The sequence below is a fragment of the Maylandia zebra genome, linkage group LG7 (genome assembly GCF_041146795.1).
Source record: "Maylandia zebra isolate NMK-2024a linkage group LG7, Mzebra_GT3a, whole genome shotgun sequence".
Taxonomy (NCBI): Eukaryota; Metazoa; Chordata; class Actinopteri; order Cichliformes; family Cichlidae; genus Maylandia; species Maylandia zebra.
Genome location: NC_135173.1, coordinates 39,088,430 through 39,110,028, shown reverse-complemented (window position 1 = coordinate 39,110,028; position 21,599 = coordinate 39,088,430). Strand labels below are relative to the sequence as shown.

Here is a 21,599-nt window from a genome sequence, read left to right as displayed (position 1 = left end):
CTTTATTAATCAACACAGTGTGAAAACAGTGTATGAGTTCAGAGTTCACAATCCTTGTGTGTCATTAACTGCTTTTACTGTGTAGAGTGTCAACAAAGAGGAAGCTCACACATACACTACTGTGTTTTTCCATAAACAAATAAATTACAGCTCAACTGACTGCTGATGATCAGCTGGAACTAGAAAAAGCAATTTATTACTCAGAGAGTCTGAGCAAAGTCTTAACATGATGAAGAAAATTAATACAGCCATCCTGAACCATGGTCCAATGATTTAACAACTGTTATTGACTATAATCCACATCTGCTTGAAGCCTGGATTAGAAAATTAGATATCTGCTTTTTATACCAATCCCCTCTTCCAGAATTCAGTTCCTTGCTAAATATTTAAACACATTTTATTCTGGTTTTCTCTTTTAAAAATAAGGTTATGAAAAGGCAAAAAAAAAAAAACAGTTACAGAGATAAGACTAATAACTGGCTGTCCGCTGTGAACAATGTGACTGTAGTGGTGCCAGGTTAAGTTATACATTCATGAAGGACTGAATGTTAAATTATTAACACAGTATAATAATAATCCTCATGTAAATAACTACAGTGTATAAACTATACTAAACTATATATAATGTATAGTACAGTATTCAAGATCACTGCCTACACACACCTTTTTAGTATATACTTTGTATTAAAAATCAATAAAACTTCCTATATTTGTAATTTCTCAGCTATCTAGTTTGAAAACCTATTTCAAAACTAAGAAAAAACTAAACAAAACAAACTACATCTACCTTTTTTAATCCTAATCCACAAGCCAATTGTATTTGTAATGAAATTAACTAAAACCAGGGTAGAACATCTTTGCAAAATCTTCAAGTATGCTTTAGAAACTGGCCAGTAATAATTCAAGTTGCACAATATGAAAATTGTACTTAATAAGTACAAAAATAAAAACAACCATTCTGAGGCAAACAACATTTTCACAGAGATATCAACATTCACACATTATAAGACACCATCTTTTCTTCAGTGCCAGGTTGACTCCAGTGTTAGGAAAATAAAATACTGTCTGTGTTTCAGTCCCTGTCTGCTTCGGTTTTAGGGACTGTGACCCTGTGACTCCTCAGCTTCCTCAGCAATAGTGCGGTAGTGCTGTGGCTGATTTTGAAATATGGAAGAGTCTGTCTGGGTGAACAGAGGAGCTCTCTTGGTGGAGCGTTTCATCAGGAATTTTCTAGATGTTACTAGATCACCGTAGCCCTGGGAGTGAGAGAAGGCGTAACCTGACCGAGTACTACGCCTTCTCCGTAAGCGACGAGGTGCCGGTACAGGCAACTCCTCTGTACGCATCTTATACCTCACCTAGAAAAAAGAAACAAGGGATTTTAATTTTTTTTTAATGTAGACTTTTCACTATGGATACGCTACTTTCTGGTGTACAAGACAAAAGGGTTAATAGAAGACAAGATGCTTTTACATGCTGCCCCAAGTGTTTTTTTACCTTATCATTAATGGTAGGACGAAGCTGTATAAATATGAAGCGGAAAGCAACAACAGGCAGGATACAGAGAACGAATGTCAGGAATATGGTGAGCCACACATTAGGCTGGTTCAGAGAGTTTCTTGTTGTGCCTGAAATCCAATAATGTCAGAATCACATAATGTTACAGTATTACAGTATATAAGAAAGTAACTTCACAAACTGCAAAAATGGATGATGAAATTTAAATACACAATCCCAGGATACAGCCAGCACAAATCTAACCTTTTTTGTCTAAATGCTAGTTCGCATAACCCTGTTTTAATGTACTCATGTCTCCTTTAAAGTACCAATATTTTAGAATAGAAAAAAACTTGATAACTTCATTAAATTAACATTAAAGTGGCAAACATACTAAATATAGTAAATGTACTTACCAATGAAGGGGAAAGAAGACGTGAACATATAAAACATGCCATTGCTGCACATGGTTAATGTGATGGAAAAGTAGGCCACCATGCTTCCCCACACAAAAAAATGGTTCACTGCTGTCCAGTAATAGGTGTCAAGACACAGCTGAAAAGTATTTACTTTTATCATTATTAATGTCCTGTGTACTTATTTCTTTACATAAACTCAAATTTAGAGACTGACATAGAATGGACATGTTTCTGTTACAGCAGATTAGTCTGTAGACTAAGTAGCCTCTTTGTTAGGTACCCTCGGTTCAACTGTTTATTAACCAGCCAATCAAATGGCAGGAACTCAATGCTTTTGAACATGTACACGTGGTCAATACTACCTGCTGGAGTTTAGACTAAGCATCAGGGAGGTAAAAAAGCTAATTAAGTTACTTTGAATGTGGTGTGGTTTTGCGTGCTAGATTGGGTATTTCAGAAATTGCTGATCTACTGGCATTTTCCCACACAATTATCTCTAGGGTTTACAAGGAATAGTTCTATAAGAGAAACCATCCAGTGAGCAGCAGTTCTCTGGGCAAAGATTGTTGATGCCAGAGGAGAATTGACAAAATGCTTCAAGATGATAGGAAAGCAACATGGCAACCATGGCATACAGAAGAACAAAAGCATTGCCTGGTATCATAAATCTCAGTAACATTTAGATGGTAGGGTCAGAATCAACATTTGTATCAATACTTCAGGCTTTTTTTGAAAATTTGCCATAATGAAAATGAGCAGTTCTGCAGGCAAAAAAAGGCCCAAAGTGATAATAACCACGTGCACCTAATAAAGTATCTAATGAGTGCACATGGATTTATGGTATAGAAATGCATAAATAAAACCGTTAAATGCAATTTTTTCTCAAAGCAGTGCAGTTCACTGAAAAAAAACTGGAGGACAAATAATGTGGCAAAGTTTTGTGATTCTCTATGTTTTCACAATAAATATGTCATTTCCAAGCATGCCTCTGGTAACGAGACCTGTGTTTCTCACCTGTGTGTACACCACAATGAGCAGACAAGTCTGTGCCAATAAAGCAAAAGACTGATAGTCAGCAATCTCTTTTCCATCATCTCTGACTGTGTCATGCATGGAAGCCCATGGAATAAAAAAGAGGATTAAGGAACTGTAGCAGCTGTGCATTACACAGCTCACAAAAGCTTTCTTATTGAAGTATTGGTTCTTCTGGCCTGGAGCGTAGAGCTGAGGATGGTATAAACTCCAACGGTCATTTACATCCTGCACAAAACAAGTTTTAGTGAAAGAGATGAGAAAGCTCAGTGGACACAGAGACCTGAGTATGAGATCTGGTTTATGTAAGTCAACCAAAAACTGATAGTTAATTGTAATCTACATACCTGGTCAAACAGACACATGCCAAGGACTGGAAGAGCTGTGTAAACCATATTGTAGAAGGTGATGAACCAGTCCTCATAAACAGTCTGTGAACAACCACAATGAACATTTAAGTACAACATAAAGAAAAGGTGAATGTGAATCAAGTTATTTGTTTCATTTGTCCTGCATCATTTGAAACTTTTTTGCATTTCTCTCATTGAGATTGATAAACACTTTATGTCCCATTACAAAAGCTACTTAAATTACATTATAGTATAGTTACAATACATATATCTCACCTGTGCAGAAAAACCACAAAAGAAGGCGTACCAGAATTGGACAAGCGTAAAAGTGAAGTTCTTGTAAAAGAAATATCCAAGGAACTTGCACATGCGGATGTAGGACCAGCGGCCATGCACCAGCAGGAGGCGCTGAAGGTAACGGAACTGGGCAAAGGAATAGTCGCTGGACAGCACTGCCTGCATGCCTTCCTGCCCACTGATACCTACACCAATATGAGCAACTGGCAGGCAGAAAAGGAAGCAAATAAAATACACAATAAAATACACAATATCAGCTACATATTTCCCAGCTGGATAGTTGTAATGAAAATACAGCTCTGTATATTGGTGACTTCACAGGTTACCCTTTATCATGCTGACATCATTGGCTCCATCCCCAATAGCAAGAGTGACAGCCTGCTTGTATTTCTTGACCAGCTGAACCACTTGGGCCTTCTGCAAAGGAGTGACCCTGCAGCAAATCACTGTCTGACACATGCATGCTGTCCTCAGCAGCTCCAACCTCAAGTTCTTCTCCAGTGCAAAAGCCTGATGATGAAGGAAAGAATTGATGGAGTTAGGTCATCTGTCAAGATTCTGTAGTGCAACCTTAAAACCTCAAGAGAATTCCATTCATTTCTACATTCATCTCTAAGTTTAAGAAACATAAGAGAATCGGACTTTAAAAAAAAAAACCAATATGTATTTTCTTATCACACAGTGTGACCTCTACAGGTCAACTAGCAGGGGATTTTCAGCATTTGCTGACAATAGTAATATTGCTAAAAAGAAAAGAAAAAAAAATCTTACCAGACTGTGCCCATTTATAATTAGTCCATAATCTCCATCCACCTTCTCATCCTGCATAGTCTCTGTCTTTTTAAGCCAAAACAGGCCTACTCGAGATTTAAACACAGATGGCTCCTCTGCTGCTTCAGGACACATTTTTCGTCGTGCATTCCTGAAAACATGAGGACAGAAAACATGACCTCATAAAAAGTTCACAATTCATTTGTTAACTATATTTTTCTTATAGACAACAATGAAGATATAAGATGAGCCTAAAGATTAACAGGCTAACAGTGTTTAATTTTAAAAAATATTTCCTATCCTCTTAATTGCCGATTTTAGACACATTTTGCCTTTAGTGGCCTCTCTTCTCCATTAAAAAGAGTGTCAAAAATATCTAAACCAACCTTTTGAGACGGACTGTATTTGCACACATTGTGTTTCCATTTATACAATTATTATTTTATTTTTAATTCAATCAAACATGCACAACGCTGAGGATGACTTTGGTTTGACTGTACTTGTATTCAGTCATCAATCAAACCACTCATCCATTTTGGCACTTATCAGCGACAGTAGTCTAAGTAGACATGTCAAAACCTCCCTTACAATGGCCACATCTTCTACCTCTTGTAAGTGCACAAGGAGGTATTGCCAAGCCAGCTGTTCTGAATCTCCCCCACAGCATCCTAACAAGAAGTCTGAACCCATACACCCTTCAGAAGTAGCTTATTCCCATTCCTTGTAACCACAATCTTAATTTTTCACATTACTACCCACCGTGGAGGAACATAGATGATGGTAGGAATGTTCAATCCCAACCTAGTAACCACAACCATGTAAGGCATGGATGTCGAGCTTTGGTTTTAATGGTTGTGATGAGTTATACAGAATTTACAGAGGGGTAGCATGAAATTATCCCTTGCCACCCCAAGTGCCACCCCAGTTTTGCATATGACAGTGTTGTTTATTAAAATAAGATAGCATTAACATTTTGAGCGTAGTTACAGTCAACGGTGAATATAAATGCTAAAACTGAATATATTGCATAGTGTTACCCCCCTCCACCATTAACAAATGGTTCAGCCCATAGCAGGACCGGCTTTTTTCTTGATTTAGCAAGCGATGCTTGCGATTGTGCCAGAGCACATTTTGAACTAGTGATGGTAAAATTTATTCTTTTTACTGAATCGAATTTTAATGAGTCTAGACCGTCCCATACAGACAAACTTGCCGTTTATTTTGCAAATCGAGCTCAACACTGCCCCTAGCGTCCTGGAGCACTTCCGTTGTGTTTTGGAGTTTGCAAGTGTTTTTGAGTTTGCAAGTGTTTTGGATTTTGCAAGTGTTTTGGAGTTTGTACGTGTTTTGGAGTTTGCATGTGTTTTTTAGTTTGCAAGTGTTTTGGAGTTTTCTAACAAAAAAACAGTGTGAAACTTAAGTTAGACTTGTGTTTATAAATGAACCGCCCCATGTTGTGTAGATTTCTGGATTTTATACTTATTGGGCTACATATTTATTTATTATACAGGCTATACAGTACATAGAATCAAAACTCACATGTTTTATGTAACTAAAGTGTTTAATTATGTGGGATACAGACACTAATTAAGTTATAGACTATATTTATATGAAAAACATGTATACTTACTGCATTTAAATCATTTTAACCATGTGTAACCACCTGCATATGTGTGTGGAGAAAAAAAAAGACTTTGATTTTGCCACCCTATTTGATTTCTTTTCCACCCTCATGCCACCCTAAGAAAATTTCTCTAGATCTGCCCCTAAGTAAAGCAGCAAATTCTGATATACAGTGGTCCCTCGCTATAACGCGGTTCACTTTTCGTGGCCTCACTGTTTCGCAGATTTTTTTTGTGCAATTTTGCATGGTGGTTTTTTTTTTGTTTTTTTTTTGTTTGTTTGTTTCTTTAAACAGCACGTTGTGTTGTGCATCCTGATTGGCTGTAGACCACTGTCAATCAATCTCGTGCCTCCTGTACAGTAAAGAATGCGTTCAGCTTGTCAAATTTGTAGTGTTTGTTTGTACATTTTCTCCCCGACAAACACAACAATGTCGACGAAACGTTTTGCACCGGTTTCATTCTATTATAATGGACTTATTTTTCTATGAAGGTTTGAACTTGAAACAAGAGAGAAGTGTGAAAATGTTCATGCCTGTCTGAGAAAACTGTACAAACAAATATTGTAAAACAACAGCTACAAATTTATCTTACAGCTGTAGGAAAAGTAACTTAATGAATCAAGCCTCAAATGGTTGAGTTCCTGTTCGTGCTGTTCTAGTTAATTTAAGTTTACTGAAATTCATAAACTGACAAATTGCATCATTAATTGTATGATGAAAACGCCTCTGATTGACAGTTGATCCTTATCTGTTTCTAACCGACTCACTGTAGCTCCTCTTTGACTCCTTCAGCAGTGTTGGCTGAGACAACAAAGACATCCTTCATCTCCCCTCTTAGTATGTTACAGGAATAGCCAATGTTCTCTGCTGTCTCTGTTGAACAGTAAAATAATTTTCAATCAATAAATCTTAAATCTACAAAAAAAGCTTAAATAAGAAGAAACATAAAGTGACACTGACCTTGCTTATCTCCAGTTAACACCCAGATTTTGATGTCAGCTTTAGCCAGTTGCTCAATGGTCTGTGGTACACCATCTTGCAACTTGTCCTCCACAGCTGTCGCTCCCAACAGCTAAAGCCACAGATGTAGTTGTGATTTATACATTTATGACAAATTATGCTGGTTTCGCTGTAACATTAGTGCACAATCTAAAGCTGGGGTGTCAAACGAACCCAGGTGCCAGGATCAACCTGGCAAATACTTTAATCTGGAAACAACTTTGGAAAAAGGATGAAAAGGATGGCATTCTGGAGGACATTCTGGGAAAACAAACCACCAGAATTCTTCTGTACCTTTACACATTCACGTCTTACAATTTAAGCTCAAAGATTTATGCTGATAGATTTCTTTCATTTACTACAGAAGCATTTCTTATCATTGTAAATGACCATGGCAGACCCGATGGCATGAACATGATCTTCAGCATACTTTATTAACACTCACACGGTTGCTGTGCAAACACACACTGAGCTGCAGCTCTCCTGCTGCCAGCTCAACATTACCACAAAAACAACAGCATTTACCAGAACTCCTAACTTTTAAGCCGGCTAGGCGTGATTGCAGATGCCACGCAGGTGGGTCAATCGTCCCTGCAGCAGTATCGCAAACCACACCCCGCCACAATCATGTAAGAAAATCTGAGGTGTTGAAATTGAACTTCTTTTTTTATTGTAAGATATCTCAAGGTAAAATGTATAGTTAAACTTATTAACATTGACTGGAGACAAGCAGAGTTTGACTGGTCCAGCCCATTTAAGATGAAATTGGGCTATATTTCCCCCCGATGTAAAATTAACTTGACATCCCTGGTACGTATAATTTCTGGAAAACTATCAGTAGGTCATCAAGCAGCAAATTGGTCTGTCAGATGATCTAGCGATGTGACAAAGTTTTCAGCACATGTACTAACCATCATATCTTTCTCTATCTCTTCATAAAGTTCATCAAGTTTTTCTTCACGTCCCTCCATGGCAACACTGGCCTCATGTTGGCGATGTTTCCAATCTATCATGTAGGTCTTGTCTAAGTCCTTATATGCCAGAGCAAGTGTACGGAGGCCATCACCTGCATACTCCTGTTTTTGTTTGATAATCGAAAGAAGTCGAATGTTAAATTACATTAATTATATTAAAATTTCATTGATTTTAGCTTCAAGCTACTTTTATATGCTTTGGATCACTCACATTGAGGTGGTTAGTGGTTACTTCCATCAGTTTGTTACAGGAGGGGTGCAGTCTTTCAAAGATCATGGTGTCTGCACCTTTGCAGTATAGAGTCAGCTTCCCCTCTGGGCTGCGCACTGGAAGTGACAGGGAAAGTTAGAAAGTTTGACGTAATGCATGCAGAAAAAGAAATTGTCTATCTTCTGAATATACGAAGTATGGCCAAAATAAGTATGGTTGACACCTTATCTCACCTATCACTGACATCCTCTTCCTCACATTACTGAAGTCCAGAATGGCCAGAAGTTCATAGATGACTTGTTTGCCCATCTCTACTACTGTGATGGTTTCTGGTGTGCGTGATCGGAACACAAATCCAAAGTTTCTTGCAGCAGTCACCAGAGCGCCTTCATCAGGTGACTGAGCCTGATAATTGAGCTCTCCTACCAGGTAAAACAGAGATGACAATTTAATTGGCATATAAGGGTAAAATTTGAACATTTGCATGGTGGAGCACATTTCCATGTACCTGTATGTCTTTTATTGCACTGAATTTGGAGTTTTTAGATAGACTCCAAGAATATTTCGAAATTCTCCTGAAATGTAAATGAAATGAAGATGTCTTTTAGGGGACCCCTCACCCTCTTTCTTTTCCTCAGGCATAACAGTGTGACACAGGGATAACAAGCGGAAGAACTCCTGAGTCTCAGGGTTTCCACTTCTCACCATCTCCACCAGACTGTGGTCATGAAAGCTGAACTTTGGATCAGCCAGATTGTTCCAGGAGAAGTCCACTCTCTCTGTCCTCTGCAAGAAAAGCCAAAACAACAAAGTTGGATCAATACTTTCTTTAAATAAGCTACACAATCATGCATTTTCCTCTCACCTCTGTAATTTCCACTCTTTCTCCAGAGAAGTCATAGAGGTCTCCTGAATATAAGATAAATATACTGTAAAATGAATCATTTAAACAATGTTCATGTTTCCATTTGCCTCTGTGACAACTTTTTACAAAAGCAAAGCTGCTCACCGTAAGCTTTTCCATTAATGGAGCACTTGTTGAAAGTCATGATGTTCTGTGTCAGAGTGCCAGTCTTGTCACTGAAGATGTATTTAATCTGGCCTAGCTCCTCATTGAGTGTGGTGGTTCTTGCCTGAGCTGGAGTATCATTCTTAGGATAGTACATCTTCCTGTCCCAGTCTATTAAGAAGCTGTTTCCCAGACGAATGAACTCCACGCTAATAATGTAGCACAAATTGGTAAAATTTCAAAATGTGATACATATTAGCACAAGTCTCAAGTGTTCAAACCAACTTTGGTTGTTTTTTGGTTTAATCATTTTTACTTACCTGACGTAGAGTGAAATTGGTACCACTGTGTTAAGGACAATGACATAAGACCAGAAGATGAGGAATGATGAGAGAGGAGCATCAATGCCCGGTTCACGAGGAAGAAACATAGTGAACACAGAGCCCTCATTTGTTTCCCAGATTGCATTGCCAATGGTCAAAATGGAGCACATAGATGCCAGGAAACCAAAGATCTGATGGAATAAAAACATCAGACTTCTTGATTATTCAAACAATATTACTCTTGTCACTCAGGTGAAAAACAAATCAGTCTTTAAGTTCTATATCTATAAGCTGAGACTTTGTGTGACTTTCTTTGTATTTGTGCTTGTGTAAACTCACACATAACACCAGAATATTCATCAGGTGATCAATGCTTGTCCGTTTGAATATTGACTTCCCGCTGTTCTGCATCAGTTTAGTGTCAGGACCTGGAAAGGATTATTAGTGTCAGATTTTCTTCTGCACACCTTCGCTGCATCTCCTTCCTGCTCTAGTCTCTTATGTACAACTTCAAACATTATTATCAGAGAAAACAATAGAAACTAGACCAAAAAGAATCACTCAAGTTGTACACAGTTGCAGTGCACAGTGTACCTCCAAAGATGACCAGACCAAAGCACCACTCAGTGTTCCTGAGAGTACAGCCTCTGAGCAGCACTTTGTCGTTGTCCAAGGCATATCTTTCTCCGTTCAAAGTCAGAGTCCCTTTGAACTTGTCTAGACGGTTATTGGGAGGTTCACATTGCACTTCACCTGAGAAAAAGAAATCAGTGTCAGCAAATAATTCTAAACAGTTCACAGGATAGTTAGAGGACAGCTTGAAGCAGTCTGTGTAGTCTCCTCCGACCTCTGGTATCAACAAGGGATTTTCACCTAGAGAACGGCTGCTCACTGGATGTCTTCTCTTTTGTGGACCATTCTCTGGAAACCTTACAGATGTGGGTTAATCCCAGCAGGTCATCAGTTTCTGAAATACTCAGACTCATCTGGCGCCAGCAACCATGTGACGTTCAAAGTCCCTTTAATCTACATTCTACCTAATTTGATAGCCAGTTTGAACTTCTGCAGATCATTTTAACCCTGTCCACATGTTAAAATGATTTGCTGATTAGATTAATTAGCAGGTGTGCAGGTGTACCTAATGAAGTGGCTAGTGTATGTAAACAGATCTATTCAAGTAAGCAACAAACAAACAACAAATAAATAAAACCCAGGATCTGCTTTTTACATTGGTAGAGAAAAGCAATACATGAGGATATGCATGGAAAGAAAGCGACTGGACGTCTTAAGTTTCAAGAAACGTAAAGAAGCCCAGTCGCTTTCTTTCCAAGATTCTTAGACTACCATGACCTGGATGACTGAAAACCTACACAGATGTGAGAAAATGTAATCACTCAGTAGAAGCTTAAACACTCTGTTTGTTTTTCTCCCCTCTGACATTTCCCAATGACAGAACCAGGTTTCACTTTTGAAAATCAGACTGTGTGTTGTTTCATTGAGATTCTCACCATTAAAGGCAGCGAGTGCCTCAATGTTGTCTCCCAGCTCTCCAGTTACAGTCAGAGCCTGTTTCACCTTCAGATTGGTTTCTCTGGGGGAGACCAAGGAAAATCCAAGACAGTGTTAGACATTAGTTGTCAACCTAGCATACAAACACCACAGTACAGCACACTTACCCATCTAGTTCAGCTGTTTCCACATAAACTAAATTAAGGGGCTCACTGCTAGACAGCAACAGAAGGTCTGCCTAAGAAATAAAAGCACTGAGTTTAGTTTGGAACTTACTTTTGAAATGAATTTCTTTCACTTGCTTCAAATCTTTACTATAGCCTCCCCAAACTTACTGTGATGAACTCATTATTCTCCAGTTTGACTATGTTCCCGACCTGAACATTCATCCATTTTTCATTTTTGAGTCTGTCAGGGAAGGGAACAAAGGCATACAACACAGAAATGAATCCAAAACAGCATAATTCTTCATACAAAAGGTATTTTCTTTTTCATTTGGGTTTCCAAAGACTTACTGGCCATCCATGAGGACGTCCACCTTCCGGTTATTGACTTGTCCGTCACATTTGTGTCTGTTCTGCTCAGTTGACACAAGAAAAAGATACTGTTTGCTTCCAAATCTGATATTAGTTCCTTATTTTTGGTTTTCATAATGAGCAGGATCTCTCTATTGCTAATAACAATTTCAACGTACTATATCGTCACTGGCATCTTTGACTCCTGTTATAGACAGCACCAATATCAAAGGGACAGCTGTGGTGAACCATGGCAGAGAGGAGATTTGTGGGATCAACTGTCAACACACACACACACACACACACACACACACACACACACACACACACATACAGTTACATATGCTGTTTTAATACATTGATAATTGAGCTTTTAAGAATCTGAAAACTGAAAGCCTTAAAGCTCATTTCAGTGTATGGTTTACATTAAATAATGTGTTGAAAAAAATAATTTGATAAAGAAGGAAAATATGTGTCATTTCTAATTTTAAAATCAAATTACATTTTAAAAAGATGGTGTTCAATGTGGAGTTTGAACTCTGATTGTTTTATAAGCTAGTGTTTGCATTCACATAACTATCTGCAGCATAAAATAACTATTTTTAAGCATGCAATTCATTCTGACAACATGTCTACCTGAAGGATGAGCAGGAAGAGGAAGTAGGCATTAGCGAGCCTCCTGAACTGCTCAAAAAGATTAAGTGGCAGGAAGGTGAAGATGTTGTATTTGGAGGTCTTGATGGCATTGTTCTGAAGTTAAAGAAATCGACAGAGGAAAGTTACATGACTGATGTCAGTTTAACAACTGACATCAGTCATGTAACACAGCAACAAGGTACAGTAAAAATCCTAAGATTTCTAGGATTTCACTAATAATTGCCTACAACTCAGATTTATTCAACAAAACTTTTTATTATTTAGCTACAATTTATGTACAACTGATGCTTTGTATCTCAGTCATAACATGCAAATATACACAACTTTATGTTCATTGAGTGGTAAATGCAAAGAGTTGTCTTTGTGACACTTGACATTTGTTGTTGTTGAGTAATCAAATCCAAACAAGCAAAGCATTGAGCTGAGGGTGTGTCCAAAGCTTCTCTTGTCATCTGCTGAATAGGCATGATAACATTTGTCTATATACTTACAGCATAGCGGAAAGATAGGTTGAAAGTGCTGTCATTAGCCCGCAAGCATCTCTCCTTCTCTGTGAGAGAGTAAAGCAGTCAGAGCAGGAGAGAGTTTATGCTACTGTATGTTACAGCAGTACTGAGGAAAGACAAACTCAAATTTAAGTTTTGCAAACATTTCAGAGCTGAAAGCTGAAATGTGCACTGCATGTCACAAAAATAAATAAAACTAAAACTGTGACAGCCATAAAGTAACTGAACAATGCAGTAAAGTAGAGCAAAGTTTACGTGCATCTAATCTCACCTTCCTTATTTCTATGTCCGCACAACTGTCCAAAGTATGACAGCACAGTTCCCATCTTTAACTCAGGTTCTCCATGTTTTATAACCTGGAAAAAAGTCCACTTTTCAGTTCTAATTAGTGAGTCATTTCAAACCAAATGGGTTTCTATATCAAAAGGTGAGGCAAAAGTGAGAGGGAACCAGTTAATTCCTGGAAGGTCATGTTTGTTTAGAACTGCGATCTAATGTTTAAAAATTAATAGAGAAAAGGTGGAACTATTTAATATGTACAGCACACCTTTTAAAATGGCGATGAGGGAAAGACAAAACATCCCAAAAATAATAATCCTGAGCTTTCACAAAGCCAAAAATATCTCTCCAGCTATAGGCAGACATATAACATTCACATACTTGACAAGATTTCCACCCCTCCCCACAATTTATCTTTGCTCCAAAGCTGTAAAGATACAGAGGCCTTTTAAACTCTTGGTACTGTAGTTAAACATAAGGTGCAATAATCCCTTACTACACAGATTAAGATAAAGATGTACCCTTGACCATTTGACTTGCCCAGTAATCTACCAATAATAATATGCAGGTGTTGTAATTTTATAGAATTTTACTGGAAAAATGTTTATCAGTGGGACATAAAGAATACAAAATGTTGACAATGAAATGCATAACAGCACAAAAAGTAATTAACTACCTAACTTTTCAATTGATACCTAATTTCTTAAGAAGGAAAAACAAAATCTGCGGAAGCAACAACTCATTCGTTGGCATGTTTCAACTGATCCTTCTTCTTGCACTCACAAAAATATTAGATCAGTCTGAATGATGTCAGGTTTAAAGGGTTCAGCTTCTGAGATGGTTCCTGACAAAAAAAAAAAAAAAATCATAGCATCATAATTTTCTGAGTTTGAAAACAAATGAAACTTAGTCACATACCTGAAACAACAATATAACTTCTCTTGTCCCCTGGGTCCTCCTCGCACACAGATAAATGTGTTTGAATAAAGAAGACAGTGTAAAAGATAAAGATTTTAATCCTCCTTTTACTTACGTCTTTGATAAAGCAAATCCCGGCCTTTGTCTATTGCCTGGAAAGCCAAGTGTCAGTTTAGTCCCAAACAGAGAAAGGAAGTTCAACTGAGGCCTCCACCAGGATAAAAGACAACAGGAACAACAGGTGAAGCATTGTAGTCGCACCTACACCAGAAGTTTCAGGTTCATACAGGAAGACCAGGGATCCCCTGCACCTAACAGCTCAGAGCTTGTGTAAACAGCACAGTGATCTTTGGACTTGGATTTTGAGTAGGTGCAGGACAGAAAAGGCAGTAAAACAACAGCAAAGGTGAAGTGCTTCAGCTAATCAGAGGGAATGTTATCATAATCATGTATGTAACACAACCTGCAGTGGCTGCACACTGTTCAGACTGAACAGTTGTTCAGTTTTAGCTTCTTAAATTCAGTTAATTTTACCTCTTTGTGACCATAAGAAAACCCTAGTAGGCTGCTTTTAATATAAATTAAATATAATTATGTATTTAACTACTTACTACCAAGTGGTTATTACAGCTTGAAATAGGTTGACTTCATGCCTGATATGTAGATCCAGGGGACCTCAACATGACCCTCTTACTTAGTGTGGTTGTGTGTGTGCATGCTCTCTGATTGGTAACAACAAACTGGATGAATGAAAGCACATTTGATATGAGAGGACATGCAAGCGTATTAGGTTTCTAAATGGTCAAAACACGCTGCCAGAAGTGAATCTTTACAAATGCACATGGATGTTAACAAAATGTTACATTTCTGTGGCATGTTTGTGATAAGACATTTTTAATACAGTTTTTTGTGATAAGACATACTTGTAATGATTTCTTAGATTTCTTCCCCCAGGGTGGAATGAATGTACAATATAGATCTTTATTAACTTAAAAAAGAAGAATTGGGTGCATGAGTTGAGTTTTACTTAGGGTTTTCTCTAATCCACACAGGGCCAAAGTATACATAAAGGCTCAAGTATATACATACACCCCTGATAATCCCTGGGTAAGTATCCCTTATGAACTTGTATCTTGACTAGATGTTTTTGGTAACAACAAGCTTCTGAGAAAATTCTGGGTGAATTTTTGAGCACTCTTGTCAAAATTGGTTGGCTTCCTGGCATGGACCTGACTTGTAGTCATTCTCACCAGGAATAAGGTTGGAGTTTTGGGAAGACTAGTCCAGAAACATAATGCCATTAAACTTAGTTAAACATTAAATGTTAATGTGTGTTTGGGATCATTGTCCTGTTGGAACACCCAATTGTGTCCAAGTTTGTCACGCTGTCTTCTGAAAGAAACCTTTGGTGGTGACACATTTGAATAACCTGTATTTACAAATGTTTGAAGTGATAATCTTGCATTCTGCATTTCTTTAGAAAGACCTTGCCAACTTGTAAATCTACAGTTGTCATTCTGAGTTCCAATCAATCCACTGAGCAATGCCGAACAAATCCTTTTTATGCTAGCAAAGTGAAACTATCGTTTGTAGTTGAATATGACCAATAATGAGTCAATAGGTAAACAGGCTGGACTTTGTGGTGATGATGATGATGATGATGATAATGATGATGCAGGAGCAACACCAACACAGGGCTATCAGATAAGGCATGCTGCACAATCTACCATGGAAATCAATCATTAAAAGCACCAAATTACTATGACATTCATGCCCATGAGTGCACGAAAACCACCGACCACAGCTGTACAACCCAAAGCCAAAACTATATTAAGAGATGGGTGTTATTTCTCTGAGTTCAGCATCAGTTCAAGAAAAAGGGCCAGTGCGCCCAGATGATTTAAACAATCATCTGGGCATCATCTTTATTTATTTATATCTTGCAATCCTATCGTCAAACAATAAAAGTGAATGCAACTGTGTTTGTGGTAATGAAAATAAAGAATTTGCATTCTTATAACCCACTGGGTGAAATGAAAAAGCTATCATATTGTAGTGGGAGAAAGAGCAGGCAAGAAGATTTATAAATACTTATTAAATATTTTATACAAAATTCATTATTTGGAATGTTTAGATGGCAACAACAGTTTACAATAATGACAAAGATTACACAAATAATGAAGTACAGTGTTTTACATACTGTACTTGATAACTACAGCAGTGATTTAGTGATAGCATAGGGGTTTAAAAATTTTGAAAGCACAAAAAAAGTGATCAAAAATAAACAGTAGCAACTTGGCACAAGGAACATGTAGCTTAGAGAATGGCTGTGAAACATTGACCCTCTTAAACCAATAACGTTAATTATTCACAGGGGTTAATACACTGTAACAAAGAGGAGCATTGAGTTGTGGTTGTGACCAGTTTCACAATGTGCACGCACTGAGGGTTTTATAATAGAGCAATAATCATTTTTCATTAAGTCTAACATTCACATTTTCCATTACATCACAACACTGACGCACATCACTTCAGTCCACACAACTGAAAAAAAAAACCCATCGTAAACTAATAAGGACGACCAAGGAAAGCTTTTATAACATCAGAAAGAATAAAGTAACACTAACTATAACACATTAAAAAGAAAACCTAACCCAGATAAATATACCCAATAAAATGATATGGAAAATCACTTGGAAAACTGGACAATGAACATTTTTATGGGCAAAGAAGTAGCTAGTCATCATTGCTGTAAGCCAAAGGAAATACAAGGGCTTTAAAAAAAAGCAATTAAAAAAAGAAAACAAAACAAAGAAAAAAAAAGATTACTTTTCTTTATTTATTATCTTTTCATCAAAGTAAGGCCACTCCAAAGAGTAGAAGAAAACAGGACAGAATTATATATGTAAACTTTAAATATTTGTCCAGATATGCAGATTTTATTTTTTGGAAGAAAGTTCAACATCTACTATTTCTAAATGAATAATTCAACAAGACAATTATCTCTTAAATCAAGGACACACATGGTTACCTTGGTTATTAATTGCATGACAAGCACTTGCTTGTCACTTTTAGTTTGAGGGTGTGTATTTCAACTTGTTATGAAGCTGCAATTCAGGCCCAATTTAGGCTACATCAGCAGCTTAGACCAACCACTGTGCAAATCCTTTGACACTGTCGTGGTAAATACGTCCATTTTTGGTGGTAAACAATAATTCCATCACAAGTTTTGAAACACAAAAATAAATACGTATAAAATAAATAAATAAAATGGTTACACCATCATGGTTATACTAGGCTACATGAGCTAAATAAAGATGGCTCAAATAGCACTCTTGTTAAACTTCCACAGTGAATTTTCATGAGGATTTTAGTTAAACCTTATTGTTACTGATTTTTATTCCCTCAGGTTTTATATCTAGCTATTCCTTTTCCCAGGGAAATAGGGCTGGAAACTTCACATGGCAAGGCACACATTAAACCAATTAATCCTTCAAATTGATCTGTGAAATTAGCAAAATTAAGGTTTGTTACTTTAAGTACCTTCATTTCACAAAGTATGTCAGTACTTGACCAGGATTGTGTCCTAGCTAGTGCTCGTTCATTCATCAAACAAAACACTCCTTTATAAGATAAAACATAGTATTTTCACATTTACCCAAACCATCACCCAAGGAGATAGAGAATATGGTTTTTAAAAGCCTACTTCACACATTCACAGTTTGCAGAGTGTAAGGCATAAAACACTTGGCCACAGTTTGGGGTGAGGTGGGGTTATTGCACAATCTCTGCACCAGGGAAGTGCAGAGATTTGTTTGGCCCTTCAACAGGACCTGGCATCATCTGTTCCCTTGAGGCTATGACATGCTCACCGTGCCGCTCCGGCTGATGACAAAGGAGCTACAAATAAGGTTAAATAGCTGAGTAAGTGGTCACTAACCTGTGAAACAGCTGTTGAGTGTGAAGCTTGAGTGAGCCAGCATTTATGTGGCTGTTTGCTGAAAAGCAAATAATATGGATGTTTGAGGAACACTGCAAAGTGACTGTTGGTCAAAAAACAAACAAACAAACAAACAAACAAAAAAAAAACCAAGGTGAGAACATAGCAGTGATGTAAGAGAAATGGCAACCCACTACCAAACAGTCAACAGCAGCTAAGACACATCACAGGTCCAAGAAAGAGTCCACATGTTCATCTACAATAAAACTCGGAGAGGATTTTCCATCCTTTTGTTTTCCGTCTTGTTCTCCGGATATCCTCATCTGCCCTCCTCTGCTGATCGAGTTTCTGACTTCAACCTCACAAATTCCTTGGCCACATCATCATTGGACCTTTGAGACAGGATTCGCAAGGCAGTGAGGCCTGTGTCGTCCATGTATATACGCTGTCCAAGGGGGCACCAGCAGGCGCAGTTGCCTTTCTCCATGATGTCTCTTAATTGCAGCACGACCAAACCCACCACCCGGTCGGCACGACCAAAACAGTAATCTTTGACGCATGCTTGCAACTCATAGCACTCAAAGCCATCTTGGTTACCCAGAACACTGTGAAGAGAGAACAGAGCGTTACGTGCTTTGAGTTCTCCAACAGCTTAATGGTGTATCTGTCAGCTTAAAGCTGCAAAAGACTTTCAGGTAGTGTCTCAACATCAATGACCCACTGACATGATTTTATATTTACTTTTCTAGTGGAAATCAATCAAAATATTGTTGTGCAAATCCCCGAATGGACATATACATTTTACATATAGATTTGAATTACATATGAGCTGCAGCCAAAATTAGTCTTTCCAAGTTTTTCTGTTTTGCTTATTTTTTCATAAACTGCAAAATCTGGAGGAAAAAAACCCCAAATGGACTTACAAATGGAAGGTTTCATTGAACTTGGGAGACCAGCTGTTGTTCTTGGACTTGGTCTGGAACTTCCGTTTCTTGTCACTGAGGTGAGGACCGATCATGGTGATCTCCACAAAGGGTCTGAACATGCCAGACGTCTGCCATTTTAAGTCACTGGCCCCCACAACTGTAGTAATAAATGCGCAACATGATAATGTTGTCAGCTGAAGAGCAAATGTTGCTTAAAATGCCACATTTTTTACATCACTTTAAAAAAAAAAACAACTCAGACTGACCTTTAACAGTAACTTTCCTCTCTCCACTCTTTGGATGAGTATAAAGCTCAATGTGGATACACAACTCTCCAATTGGTTTGTCCACACCTGATCCTAATTTTCATGAAAACACACACACGTTAAGTAAGTTTACATGTGACCACATGTAGGCAAAATACAGAAAAGAAAAGAAAACCAAGTAATAACGCAGGGTCAGGATGGAAGGGAAATGCAGATGTAGAGGATGGGTAAGGAATGACCTACCAACAGAATGACAAAACCAAATTGTGCAAAAGGAGACTGTGTGGGGAAGAAAGGGAGGTTGGCAGTTGATTTCAATGAAACCTACCCCTGCTGGGTTGTATTTTTTCATTGGGAGTTAACCTAATACCCTTTCCATTGTGCACTGGCACAGAGGCAGCACAGGAGATAAAGAGAAGACAGCAATGATACATCAACAAGTTCCAGCATCAACAACACATAAAAAAAAAAAATGGAGCAATTGGTGAAAGGACCTTTCTAATCATGAGCACATAGCACCCTCTGCTGGTTTATCTTTGGTAAGGCTTTCCTTCTGTACCTTTTTACTATTAGATACTTTTATCAGTTACCTTGTGCTTGTTGTGTGGTCACAAACGTCTTGATGAGTGTGTCTGTTGTCTGAGTATAGAGGGACAGAGCGTGGCGGAGTGAGGACAGCTCAGGACTCTTCTCTAGGAAGGCCTTCTTCAGCCCATTCCCTCCTGCATGGAAATATTGCTGCAAAGAGACACAGGGTGAGTTAGGTCATAAATATTTAGATGCACAGCTGCAAGCATCCAATATTTTGTTTCATAATATTCTGACATCTTTTACAGCAAAATAAAAAGTTTAGTAATGAATTAATGAATAAATAGCAGATATAAATAGCAGATGAAGCTAATCTGAGACAGCATCCTAATGAAACCAAAACCCAGAGTACAAACTGACCTTAATTGTGTCCAGTGCCACATCCATGACAGCACACTGCCTGGGGGACAGGCTTTTAGCCTCCCCTGCCATGTGATCCTACACAGCCAAATGGTGAGCAAAAAGGTGAAATAAAAATACTTACACTCTTAGTAAGCACATTTTGTGGACACTTCTTTAAATTAGGGTAACACCGAAGCCCATTTGAGGACACTTATTGTTCAGATATGTGGAGGCAATATGATACCTTGAGTTTGGAGAGCTGACCCAGTTCTTTTGCAGCTGAGAGAATCTGTGCTCCCTGGAATATAATTTTAAAAAAAATTTTTATGTATGAAAAAAGTTAATAATTTTGTAATATTAGAAATAGGCAAAGTCAATGCTGACTCACAAAGGTATCATTGCCCTGTGGCAGGACAATAGTCTTCTCCAGGCTGGTCATTACAATCCTCCATAGCTCCTTGAGCACACGCTTCAATACAGTCTTCTCACACACAGTAGCAAACAGTGTCAGTCTGCAAGAACACACACATAGACGTTGTAAACATACTCTCACAAGTGCTTGTATTATTCCTTTTAAACATATAAACAATACTGAGAAGTCATTCATGAATGGAAAAAAATATGTCTTTTAGCAAAAATGCACAATTAACAGTTTTGCAGTTGCAAAAACGTCTTTTTTGCTCTGAAAAAACATTTTACCAAATTAATTAATCACCAAATTATCTCAGCAAAAAAAAAAAAAAATTAGACTACAGGACAATTCAATGAATAAACAGAAAACACCGTAGTTTGGCTAAAACAACTACTCACTTTCCATCCAGGAAGTCCATGAGTGGCCGTAGCATGTTGTCAGAGTCAGCCTCCACCTGGTTTTTGTTGTTGGCATTGACTGGTCCTTTGATCTGGTACAGCAAAGATGCCATTTGTCGCATACACTCGCTGATGCGAGTCTGGAAACTGGAATTAAAATAAATAAATAAATACATTATCAATCAGCACAAATGTGTGTTAGCTTTCACAGTTGTATACACACCAGTACAATGTACATACCTGTTCCCAAAGGTTCTACTTAGATCATCCAGCACATTGTTCAGCCTCACCTGCAGGTCATTCAGCAAGTCACAAGCCTCTGTGTCCATCTAAAGACAAGCAAAGACATCATGCCCAGGAGGGATAATGAATCATTTTGACTGAGGCTTTTGTGTTGCGCATATGGTATAAGAAGAGCTCTGAAATATTTTGGCAGAAAAAAGTTTTCGAAACTTTGAAAATCAAGCATATTCAACTGAATGTAGAATGGAGGTGCCAGGTTTTCCAGTGAATGGAATTCCTGGAACCATCAACCAGCAGTTCATATAAGAGTTTCAATCTGACATTTGCAACTTTGGGCCAAAATAGCACAAATTACCTTTGAACCTCTAAAAGCTGCACTTCACAGTAAAAGCCAAGAAGCAGTGAATGGCAGCACGATTTTAAGATTTTCATGGAAACCTGAATAGCTTGTGGGTGTTATGCAGCTTTTTTCAAGTTGTAAAATGTCTGTATTCCATCCTCCTGCAGCACAGTAATTTCAATATCAGACACCCTTGAAAAAGAAATTACACACGCATACATCAGAGCAATCACACTTTTTTCACAGCAGTCTTC

At 37.9% G+C, this 21,599-nt stretch overlaps 2 protein-coding genes across 19 annotated transcripts in view; both read right to left on the bottom strand.

Annotated features, from left to right (window-relative positions):
• On the bottom strand, positions 1-15,862 carry LOC106675263 (phospholipid-transporting ATPase ID). Of its 2 annotated transcripts, none has more exons than XM_076886352.1 (28): positions 13,756-15,862; positions 12,965-13,049; positions 12,679-12,737; positions 12,167-12,280; positions 11,710-11,808; positions 11,531-11,592; positions 11,351-11,423; positions 11,183-11,253; positions 11,015-11,097; positions 10,101-10,259; positions 9,846-9,934; positions 9,504-9,697; positions 9,184-9,392; positions 9,040-9,083; positions 8,795-8,960; positions 8,408-8,596; positions 8,175-8,290; positions 7,901-8,065; positions 6,951-7,062; positions 6,758-6,863; positions 4,367-4,517; positions 3,922-4,105; positions 3,575-3,798; positions 3,296-3,379; positions 2,931-3,176; positions 1,914-2,052; positions 1,498-1,628; positions 1-1,358 (listed from the first exon to the last, which is right to left on the bottom strand). In XM_076886352.1, exons 2-28 carry the CDS (start codon positions 13,017-13,019, stop codon positions 1,095-1,097), a joined length of 3,588 nt encoding a protein of 1,195 aa, XP_076742467.1. In that variant the 5' UTR covers positions 13,020-13,049; positions 13,756-15,862; the 3' UTR covers positions 1-1,094. The 2 variants fall into 2 exon arrangements, with proteins under 2 accessions (XP_076742467.1, XP_024658827.2); XM_024803059.2 differs by having other exon boundaries at positions 14,006-15,862.
• A 104-nt stretch (positions 15,863-15,966) lies between these two features.
• Positions 15,967-21,599, bottom strand: part of unc13bb (unc-13 homolog Bb (C. elegans)) — a 63,934-nt gene continuing 58,301 nt past the window's right edge. For 12 of the 17 annotated variants that reach the window (XM_076886334.1, XM_076886340.1, XM_076886338.1 and 9 more), the window contains 10 exons: positions 21,003-21,091; positions 20,763-20,909; positions 20,341-20,464; positions 20,197-20,250; positions 19,971-20,048; positions 19,613-19,760; positions 19,351-19,407; positions 19,023-19,115; positions 18,754-18,913; positions 15,967-18,435 (listed from right to left, as the gene is read on the bottom strand). In XM_076886334.1, coding sequence (XP_076742449.1) covers positions 18,150-18,435; positions 18,754-18,913; positions 19,023-19,115; positions 19,351-19,407; positions 19,613-19,760; positions 19,971-20,048; positions 20,197-20,250; positions 20,341-20,464; positions 20,763-20,909; positions 21,003-21,091 — 1,236 coding nt within the window. In that variant the 3' untranslated portion in view covers positions 15,967-18,149. The remainder of the gene's footprint in view (positions 18,436-18,753; positions 18,914-19,022; positions 19,116-19,350; positions 19,408-19,612; positions 19,761-19,970; positions 20,049-20,196; positions 20,251-20,340; positions 20,465-20,762; positions 20,910-21,002; positions 21,092-21,599) is intronic. The other 5 variants (XM_076886342.1, XM_076886344.1, XM_076886345.1 and 2 more) reach the window with 1 other exon arrangement.